The 11,561-nt window shown below is 38.1% G+C and overlaps 2 protein-coding genes across 3 annotated transcripts in view; one reads left to right on the top strand and one right to left on the bottom strand.

Moving 5' to 3' along the window:
- MLLT10 (MLLT10 histone lysine methyltransferase DOT1L cofactor) overlaps positions 1-11,561 on the bottom strand; it is a 222,963-nt gene that overhangs the window by 77,465 nt on the left and 133,937 nt on the right. The window lies entirely within an intron of this gene.
- LOC109394741 (annexin A2-like) lies at positions 252-4,020 on the top strand. Its single transcript, XM_019665126.1, is given in 4 exon segments — positions 252-335; positions 2,660-2,725; positions 2,727-2,903; positions 2,905-4,020. Coding segments are annotated over 4 exon segments (1,137 nt in total). The 3' UTR covers positions 3,715-4,020.

The following is an 11,561-nucleotide window of genomic DNA, read 5'->3' as shown; positions in this document are numbered from 1 at the left end:
CTCCAGGTTGAGCTGTTGTTTAGCATCTTAGCTGTGGAGGGCAGTGTCACTGGCCCTCATATGTGGGATCCGAACCAGGGCCCTCTGGCGTCCCAAGCCAGCTCTTAATCAATGCGTCACTCAGCTGGCCCATGAGTACATTCTTTTGAAAAGCAAACAGAACATTAACAACATAATCCATGTTGTGTCATTTTTTAATTTTGGAAAATTTTAAAGAAATTATATAATACAAAGATATTAAATTAGAAACCATGACAAGAAGATATGTGAAAAATTCCCAGGTGTTTGTAAGTAACACACTTCCAAGTAACCCATGGGTCAGAGGAAATCGCAAGGTATTGTTCAACTAAATAAAAATTAAAATACAACAAAAATTCGTAAATGGTGCTTAGAACAAAGTTTATAGCATTAAATGCCTATACGTATCGGCACTTCTGGATTATGGTTCAGCACATGAGAAACTTAGAAGTCTTCATTCTGTCCTAACAAGTAAAAGGCTGAACAAACTGAAAAAAATCAACAGCTCTTCTTAGATCCACCAAAGCAGTGAGATCTGCCCCAAAATTGGAGAAATAGGGAGATGGATATAGAAAATCACAATGTACACCAGCAGAAATCTCTATGGGAACCAGTATCAGAGTAGCAAAACCTCAAGCATAATTGACAAATTGCTGAAGGCTCTGTGTGGACACAAGTCTGAGAGATAAAAATTCCAGAAGGACCCAGTCATAGGGAAAACATACTTTTTTGAGTTTTACCTCCAGGAGCTCTACCAGGTCTTCACAGTGAGTATCAGAAGAAAAAGTACACTCATGCTTCTGGCAGGGAAGGGGGAAAGGAACAATTCTAAAATAAGCCACGGTATTCTGTTCTTAACAAGCCCTGCTCACAGGAGAAGCTATTTTACCAAAGCATAACTTGCTAGGGTTATATCAGAGCCTAAAGTTCATAGGTAAGGGATATAATCCAACTCCACTCCCTCACCCCCAGCAGCGTCCTATCCCATCAAAAGAGTTGGGCGGGGTGGGGGTGGGGGTGGGGGTGAGTTGAGAATCACTTGGGAAGTTCACAGGGGGGGGGGCGGCACAGGCTAATCAAAAGACTGAGAACTCATCACAGCGCTACAGAATGCCTCCCCTCTCCCCACGCCTTATCACCACATCACTAAAGGCCTATTTACCACAGTTCCTTTTATCCAGTACATCATATTTTCCTTTCAACAAAAAATTATGAGGCATGCTAAGAGGTAAATATAGCTTGAAAAGAATGAACAAGCATCAGAACCAGAGACAGATTTTTTGGCAGCATTGTTGAAGTTATCAGACCAGGAATTTTTGAAACTATAATTAATATGCTACGGGATTTAATGTAAAAAGACAGCATGCAGGACAGATGGGTACTGTAAGCAGAGAGAAGGAAATTCTAAGAAACAAAAAGGAATACTTGAGATCAAAAACACTGAAACAGAAATAAAGAATTCCTTGATTTTGTCATTAGTAGACCAGGCATGGCTGCTGGTTATGAGACAATAACTTCTCAGAGCTTGAGGATATGAAAATAGAAACTTCCAAAAATTTAAAGAAAAGAGAAAAATGACTGAAAATCACAGAACGCTATATCCAAGAACCATGGGGCAACTAATATAAAAGGTGTAACAAAGGTATAATGGGAATACCAGAAGGAAAAGAAAGAAAAAAAGAAGGGAGCGGAGGGGAGGGGAGAAGAAAAACATTTGAAGCAATAATGACTAAGAACGCCCCCAAAATTAATGTTAGAAACCAAACCACAAATCAAGGAAGCTCTGCAAATACCAAAAAGATAAATGCCCAAAAAAATGACACCTAAGTATACCATATTCAAACTGCAGAAAATCAAAAATAAAAGAAAAAATCCTGAAAGAACCCTAAGGGGAAAAAGTCTTAAAAAAGCAAAGATAAGAATTATATTTGACTTCTTCTCAGAAACAACGCAAGCAAAAAGAGAGTGATGCGAAATATTTCAAGTATCAAGAGAAAAAAACACAACAACCTAGAATTCTACACACCACAACAGTATCGTTCACAAGTGAAAGACAAAGACTTTCTCATAGAAACAAAAATGGAAGGAATTTGTTGCCAGTAGACCTGCCTTGCAAGAAATGTGACAAGTTCTTCAGACAGAAGAAAAATGATACAGGTCAGAAACATGGATTTACATAAAAAAACAAAAGCATCAGAGAATGAATCAATGAAAGTAAAATAAAAACTGACTTCTCTTATTCTTAATTGATATAACTATTCAAAATAACAATAGCTACAATGTATTTGATTATATAGTCTTATGCATACGTATACATACATATTTATGTATGCTTATATATGTGAAATGAATAATAGCATTGTCAGAAAGGATGGAAGATAGGAATTAGGAATAATTTTGTATTAAAAGGAACTTGTAGTACTGTGAAGCAGTATAGTGTTATTTGAAAGTGTACTTCAATTAGCTGTAAATACTTATTGAAAACACCAGGGCAACCATGAAGAAAAAAGTGTAATTGATATGTAAGAAATGAGAAAAAATGGAATCATATAAAATGCTCAATTAAGGCGGGGCAGGCCTCGCCCGCACAGGGAGGATGTGGCGGCTATAAAAGCCCCACCCAGGCTGGGGATGCTTGCAGCTCTCTGCGCTCGGCCCAGCTTCTCGCAAAATATCTACTGTTCACGAAATCCTGTGCAAACTCAGCTTTGGAGGGTGACCACTCTACACCCCCAAGTGTATACAGCTCAGTCAAAGCCTACACCAACTTTGATGCCGACTGGGATGCTTTGAACATTGAAACAGCCATCAAGACCAAAGGTGTGGATAAGGTCACCATCGTAAACATCTTGACCAATCACAGCAATGAGCAGAGACAGGATATTTATTGCCTTTGCCTACCAGAGAAGGACCAAAAAGGAACTTCCATCAGCGCTGAAGGCAGCCTTGTCCGGCCACCTGGAGATGGTGATTTTGGGCCTATTGAAAACACCCACTCAGTATGATGCTTCGGAGCTGAAAGCCTCCATGAAGGGGTTGGGGACAGATGAGGACTCTCTCATTGAGATCATCTGTTCACGGACCAATCAGGAGCTGCAGGAAATTAACAGAGTCTACAAGGAAATGTACAAGACTGATCTGGAGAAGGACATTGTTTCTGACACATCTGGGGACTTCTGCAAGCTGATGGTTGCCCTCGCAAAGGGGAGAAGAGCAGAAGATGGCTCTGTCATTGATTATGAACTGATTGACCAAGACACCCGGGACCTCTATGATGCCACAGTGAAGAGGAAAGGAACTGATGTTCCAAAGTGGATCAACATCATGACTGAGCGGAGCGTGTCTCACCTCCAGAAAGTATTTGAAAGGTACAAGAGCTACAACTCTTATGATATGTTGGAGAGCATCAAGAAGGAAGTCAAGGGAGACCTGGAAAATGCTTTCCTGAACCTGGTCCAGTGTATCCAGAACAAGCCCCTGTATTTTGCTGACCGGCTGTACGACTCCATGAAGGGCAAGGGGACTCATGATAAGGTCCTGATCAGAATCATGGTCTCCCGCAGTGAAGTGGACATGTTGAAAATTAGGTCTGAATTCAAGAGAAAGTACGGCAAGTCCCTGTACTACTACATCCAGCGAGACACCAAGGGTGACTACCAGAAAGTGCTGCTGTACCTGTATGGTGGCGATGACTGAAGTCTCCAATGGCTCGAGTGTCCAGGAACAATGCTCTTATGCTTGCAGCTAACAATTATAGAAAACCAGCTTGCAACTAACAGCCCCTGTGCCCATCCCTGTCAAGATGATGTTAGTGTAGCCTGTTGCTCCATCCTCATTTCAGATGCCTAAGCATTGCCTGGCATTCCCATCTAGTCTCTCCTTTTAGCCAAAGAAATGAACATTCCAAGGAGCTGGAAGTGAAATCGATGATGTGAAACACTTTGCCTCTTGTGTACTGTGTCATAAACAGACGAATAAACTGAATTTTTACTTTAGAATCAACTACAAAAAAAAAAAAGCTCAATTAAAAACTATATACAAAAGGTAGCAAATATGTGGAAGACAAGAATCATGAATAAAGACTAAGGGCTAAGGGCGACAAATTTAAAAAACAGTAACAAATTTGGCATATTTTAAACTTGCCTGTATAAACTATCTAAACATACCAATTGAAAGACAAATTTCAGGGTGGATCAAAAAATAAGACTCATGGGGGCCGGCCGAGTGGCTCAGTTGGTTAAGAGCTCGCTCAAGAGTTTGAGCTCTGAGCAACAGCGGTTCGAGTCCAGCCCGAGCTGAGCAACCGCTGAGCTGCCAACAGGTAGCAGGATGGCTCAGCCAAAAAAAAAAAAAAAGACTCAACTATAGGTTGTCTTAAAGAAATTCACTTGAAATATAAAGATGCATATTGATTAAAAATCAATGGATGGAAAAAGATATACCATGCTAGCACTAATCAAATCAAAGAGAATAGTTATATTAATTTTGGACAAAGAAAATTCAGAGCAAGGAAAGTTACCAGGGATACAGAGTAGCATTATATAATTATAAAGGTTGTCAATACTGCAAGAAGACACAACAATCCTTAATCTTTATGTGCCTAACAACAGAGCATCGAGATACATTAGACGAAAACTGGTAGAATTGCAAAAAGAATTAGATGAATCCACTCAAATAGTTGGAGATTTTAATACTCCTCTATTAAAAAAAATGGACAGATCCAGCAGGCAGGAAATCAGTAGGGGCATACTTGAACTGAACAGCACCACAAATCAACTGGATATAATTGGTATCTATAAAGTACTTTAACCAGTAACAGTAGAATATACATTGTTCTCAGATTCACAGGGAACACTGACCAAGACAGATCACATTTTGAGCCATAAAACACACCTCAACAAATTTTAAAGAATGGAAATATGTAATGTCTGCTGTCAGACCACAACAGAATTAAACTAGAAATCAATTAACAGAAACATAGCTAGAAAATCCCAGAATGCCTCAAGATTGAGCAACACACTTTTCCATTACACATGGGTCAAAAAAGAAAGCTCAAGAGAAACTTTAAAATATTATTAACTAAGTAACAATGAAAATATTACTTATCAAAGCAAAATCTGTGGGATACAGCAAAAGTGGTACTTAGAGGAAAATGTGTAGCATTGAATGCATAAAAGAAAAAAAGAAAAACCTTAAATCAATAATCTAAGCTTCCTCTCTAGGAAACCAGAAACTAAAAACAAATTAAATCAAAATAATCAGAAAAAAAAACACACAAAAAAATCAATGAAATGAAAATAGGAAATCAATAGAAAAAAAAATCAACAAAACCAAAAGCTGGTGATTTGAAAAGATAAATAAGATTGATAAACCTCTAGCCAGGACAACTAAGAATAAAAGAGAGGACACAAATTACTGATACCAGAAATGAAAGAAGGAGAAAGGAACATAACTACAGATCCCATGGAAATTAAAAGGATAATCAGGGAATATGATGAACAACCTTATGCCCACAAATTTGAAAACCTAGATGAAATGTACCAATTCCATGAAAGATACAAGCTGCCAAAACCCACACAAGAAATAGACAATCTGAATAGGCCTATGTCTATTAACAAAATTGAATCAATAATTAATAACCCCCAAAACAGAAAGCATCAGGCCCCAATAGGTTCACTGGTGAATTCTACCAAACATTTAAGAAAGAAATCACACCAATTCTCTACAATATCATTCAGAAGATATAAACAGAAGGAATACTTTCTAACTCATTGTATAAGGCCAGCATTACTCTAATACCAAAACAAAGACATTAGAAGAAAAAAAAAAACAACTACATAACATTCTGCCTCATGAAATAGATGCAAAAATCCTCTACAAAACATTAGTAAGTTAAATCTGACAATATAAAAAGAATATGTACCACAATCAAGTGAGATTTATCCCAGGAATGCAAGGCTGGGTCAATAGTCAAAACTCAATTAATGTAATTCATCACATCAACAAGGTAAAAAAGAAAAATCACATACCATACCAATAGATGCAGAAAAAGCACTTGACAAAGTCCAACACTCATTCACAATAAAAACTCTCAGTAAAGTAAGAATAAAGGAGGAAATTCCTCAAGTTAATAAAGAATACAGTCGGCTTCAACATCCCCGATAAGAGAAAAGCACTTTATTACAGGATAACTTATCCAACTTTAGTTACAGAAGCAAATACAAAGCAGAAACGTAAGAGTTGGCATCCCCTCGCTTTATCATTTTCATACTTTTCACTTTCCTCTTGATTACTGTGATGCTGATTTTCACATCTCATGATCCCTAGCATGAACTGGTGAGGAGGTGACGTGATTATGCAAATTTTTACTTTAAAATTAATAATAAAGTATATATTGGATAAAAAAAAAAAAAAGGAAGAAAGAAATGCAGTCATCTCCAGTCTCCACAGGGGATTGGTTCCAGGACCTGGGAGGATATCAAAATCCATGGATGCTCAAGTTTGTTATGTAAAATGCCATAATATTTGCATATAATCTATGCACATCCTCCCAAATACTTTAAATCACCTCTAGATTGTTTATAATAGCTAATACAATGTAAATGCTATATAAATAGTTGTTATACTGTACTGTTTAAGGAACAACGACCAGGAAAAAAATCTGTACCATGTTCAGTACAAACTCAACCATGATAGGTTTAACTACATAATACACATCAGCAACAACATAACTTTTCCCCCAGATCAGACGAGATCGGGTGCATTCAGGTTAGTATGGCCACAGACAACATAACTTTTTTAAAAATATTTTTGACCCACTGCCGGTTCAATCTGCAGATGTGGAACCTGCGGTTACTGAAGGCTGACTGTATGTACAAAAAACTTACGGCTAACATCCTTAATGATGAGAAACTAGAAGTTTTCCCACTAATATCAGGACTAAGACAAAGATGTCTCTTCTCTCTCATCACTCCTTTTCAACATCATGTTGGAAGTCCCAGCTTATGTAATAAAACAAGGAAATAAAATGTATACTGTTTGGGAAGGAAGAAATTAAACTGTCTTTTTTCACAGATGACATGATTGTCTGTACAGAAAATCCAATAAATGAACAAAAAAACTCCAAGAACAAATAAACAATTACAGCAACCTTGCAGAAATTTGAAATTAAAAACACAATACTATTTACAATAGCACACCACAAAATTAGTTAGGTTTAAATCTAACAGAATATGAACATATATCTGAGTAAAATAACAAAACTTTGATGAACAAAATCAAAGAACTAAATAAATGGAGAGATATTCCAACTCATTAGATAGGAAGACTTAATATCATCAAGAACTCCATTCCTCCCAACTTCATCTACAGATTGAATACAATCTCAATCAAAATTCCAGCAAATTATTTTGAGGATATTGACAAACAGATTTCTTAAGTGCATATGAAGAGACAAAAGACCCAGAATAGCTAACACAATATTAAAGAACAAGAATAAAGTTGGAGTATTGACCTTTCTCAATATCAGACTCACTATAAAGCTACAGTAATTAAGACAGTGTAGTATTGGCAAAAAAAAAATAAACAGATTAACGGAACAGAATAGAGAGCCCAGAAATAGACCCACATAAATACAGTCAACTGATCTTTGGCAAAGTTGTAAAAGCAGTACAATAGAGCAAAGACATGCTTTTCAACAAATGGTGCTAAAACTGGATGAACACATGCAAAAACATGAACCAGGCACAGAACTTACACCCTTCACAAAAATCAAGACAAAATGGATCACAGACCTAAACATAAAACATAAAACTCCTAAATTATAACAAAGGAGAAAACAGGATAATCTTGGGTTTGGCAATAACTTTTCAGATACAACACCAAGGGAATAACCCATAAAAGAAAGAATTGGTAAGCTGGACTTCATTAAAATTAAAAACTTCTGCTCGGGCCGGCCGAGTGGCACGTTGGTTAAGAACTGGCTTGGGACACCAGTTCTGAGCAGCAGGGCCCCAGTTCGGATCCCACATGAGGGCCAGTGACACTGCCCTCTACAGCTAAGATGGTGAACAACAGCTCAACCTGGAGCTGGGCTGCCGTGAGTCACCGGCAACGGCATAGGCTGCAGCCCCTGCTGCAGTGGCTGCCATAAGCTACTGTGTGTGGCCAGCAGCCAGTGTGAGCGGCCGGCAGCTAGTGTGAGCTGCCAAGAGCTGCCGTCCAGAGGCCAGCGACCAATCTGCCTCACCCCGGAAGAGCACAATGATAATACCAACATGGGCCAGTGAAGTGAGGTCCTCCACAACTAGACTAAAGAACAAAAGGACAGCAACTTGCCTGTTCCCCTCCCCCAACTCCTCAATAAAATCTTAACCAAAAAAAAAAAAAAATTCTGCGCTAGGAAAGACACTGTCAAGACAATGAAAAAAATAAGCCACAGAATGCAAGAAAATATTTGCAAACGACAAATCCGATTTAAAAAAAAAAAAGCTATTGAAGATATATTTAAAACTCTTAAAAGTCAACAGTAAAAAAAATAAAGTCTGATTTTTAAAAGGGCCAAACACCTTAACAGATAACTCACCAAAGAGATATACAGATGGCAAACAAGGAGAAGAAAAGATGCTCCACATCCTATGTCAGCAGAGAAATGCAAATTTAAACAATGAGACAGATACCATTATACTGTCTCAATATCCACAACACTGCTAACATCAAATACTGGTGAGGATGTCAAGAAAAAGGAACTCTCATCTATTTCTGGTGGAAATGCCAAGTAATCCGGTCATTTTGGAAGACAGTTTAGCAATTTCTAACAAAACTAAACATACCATGTGATCCAGCAATTACACTGCTTGGTATTTACCCAAAGGAGTTGAAAAATTACGTCCAAACAAAAACCTACACACAAATGTGTACAGATCTTTATTCATAATTGTCAAAACTTGGCAGCAACCAAGATGGATTTCTATAGGTGAATGGATAAACTGTGGTACATATAGACAATGGAATATAATTTAGTTCTAGAAAGAAATCAGCTATAAAGCCTTGAAAAAACTTGGAGGAATCTTAAATGCAAATTACTAAGTGAAAAAAAGCTCGTCTGAAAAAGCTACATACTATATGATTCCAAATATATGACATTCTGGAAAAGGCAAAACTATGGAGGCAGTAAAAAGATCAGTCAGTGGTTGCCAGGGGATGAGAAGGGGCAAGGATGAACAGTTGGAAAACAAAGGATTTTTAGGGCAGTGAAACTATTCTGTATGATACTTTACTGGTGGATATTTGTCACTTTACATTTGTCCTAACCCACAGAACATACAGCACCAAAAGTGAACCCTAAGGTTAATTAGTCAATGTAGGTTCATTGACTGTAACCAATTTACCACTCTGGTGAGGGATGTTGATAAAAGGGGAGACTATGTGTGTTGGAATAGGGAGTATATGGGAAATCTCAGGACCTTCCTTTCAATTTTGTTGTGAAACTAAAACTGCTCTAAAAATTCTGAAAAGGCTACATACTGTATGATTTCAACTGTATGACATTATGGAAAAGGCAAAACTATGGAGAGAGTAAAAAAACATAATGGTTGTCAGGGTATGGGAGGAAGGAGAAATGAATAGGAAGAACACAGAAATTTTAGGGTAGTGAGACTATTTTGTAGACTATTACTACAATGGTGCATACATGCCATTAAACATTTGTCAAAACCCATAAAATAGAATGAACAGCACCAAGAGTGAACCCTAATGTCAACTGTGGACTCTGAGCACTAATGAAGTGTCAATGTCGAGTCACAGCTTGTAACAAATGTACCACTCTGGTGTGGGACGCTGACAGTGGGGGAGGCTGTATGTGTATGAGGATGGGGTTACATAGGACATCTTTGTCCTTTCCACTCCATTTCCCTATGAATCTAAAACTACTCTAAAAATTAAATTTATTAGTTTTTTAAGCTGCCAATGTTAGAAAAAAGAAAGGTCTCAAATTTCATCTCATACCTTTAGAAGTTAGAAAAAGAAGAGTAAAGTAAGCCCAAAATAAGCAGTAGATAAAGGAAAAAATAAAATCAGAGCAGAGGGCTGGCCAAGTGGCGCGTCGGTTAAGAGCTGGCTTGGGACGCCAGCTCTGAGCAGCAGGGCCCCAGTTCGGATACCACATGAGGGCTAGTGACACTGCACTCTACAGCTAAGATAGTGAACAAGAGCTCGACCTGAAGCTGGGCTGCCATGAGTTGACGGCATAGGCTGCAGCCCCTGCTGCAATGGGCTGCCGTGAGCTACCTCGAGTGGCTAGCAGTCATTTTGAGTGGCCAGCAGCTGGTGTGAGCTACCGTGAACCACCGTGAATGACGGCCGTCCAAATGGTGGTGAGCGACTGCCTCACCCAGGAAGAGCACAATGATAATACCAACATGGGCCAGTGAAACGACGTCCTCCACAACTAGACAGAAGAACCAAAGGATAGCAACCTGTCTGTTCCCCATCCCCAATTCCCCAGTGCTGTTCCCCTCCCCCAAATCCCCCATAAATCTGGAAAAGAAAAAAAAAATTAAGAATACACCTACCAGGTGACCCAGCTATTTCACTTCTTAGTATTTTTGCAAGATAAATAAAAGTATAAGTCCATACAAAGACTTGTACAATGTTCTAGTAGCTTTATTTGCAATAGCCCAAAACTACAACCTGAATGTCCATCAATTTTTGAATGAATAAATCATGGTATGTCCATACAATAGTAGTCAGAAATAAAAAAGAATGAACTGTTGATACATAACATGGATGAGTCTCAAAATAATTAAGCTGAGTGAAAGTAGTCAGATAAAAAAGTGGACACACTGTATATTTCCAATTTTAACATTCTAGAAAATTCAAACTAATTTACAGTGACAAAAAGCAGAACAGCCATTGCCAGGGCAGGCATAGGGGTCAGAAAACAAGGAGAAGGGGATTACACTGTCACAAGGGAACTTTACCTAGTGATTGTAGTGATGGTTTTTCATCGAAAATTGCACTTTAAATTTGTGCAAATGTCAACTGTATCTCAAGAAAGTTTAACAAAAGGTCTAACATATTTGATACAATCAACTTTTAAATACCTTTATTGTCATAAGATTATTTATTGTGTGTACATGTGTGTGTATTTCCTTAAAATTTAAGTTTACTAAAAACATTTTTAAGGATTAGCATTTAAACGTGTTGTGTTGCAGAATAATACAGGCAAAGAATAGGGAGAGTTAAAATAGAGAATAAACCTATACCTGGATTTAATTATAACTTAAAAGTCCTAATGATTTCTTTAAAAGTTAACCTTTAAAGAAACATATAAAAATTTTAAAATTAAATATTTGACAAAATCAGTTAACCGGGCCAGCTGAGTGGCGCGATGGTTAAGAACTGGCTTGGGACGCCAGAGGGCCCCAGTTCGGATCCCACATATAAGGGCCAGTGACACTGCCCTCCACAGCTAAGATGCTGAACAACAGCTCAACCTGGAGCTGGGCTGCCGTGAGTTGCCGGCGACGGCATAGGCTGCAGCC

The sequence above is a fragment of the Hipposideros armiger genome, unplaced genomic scaffold (assembly GCF_001890085.2).
Source record: "Hipposideros armiger isolate ML-2016 unplaced genomic scaffold, ASM189008v1 scaffold_434, whole genome shotgun sequence".
Classification (NCBI taxonomy): Eukaryota; Metazoa; Chordata; class Mammalia; order Chiroptera; family Hipposideridae; genus Hipposideros; species Hipposideros armiger.
The sequence above is the reverse complement of the archived record's forward strand: the minus strand, read 5'-3'. Positions and strand labels throughout refer to the sequence as shown.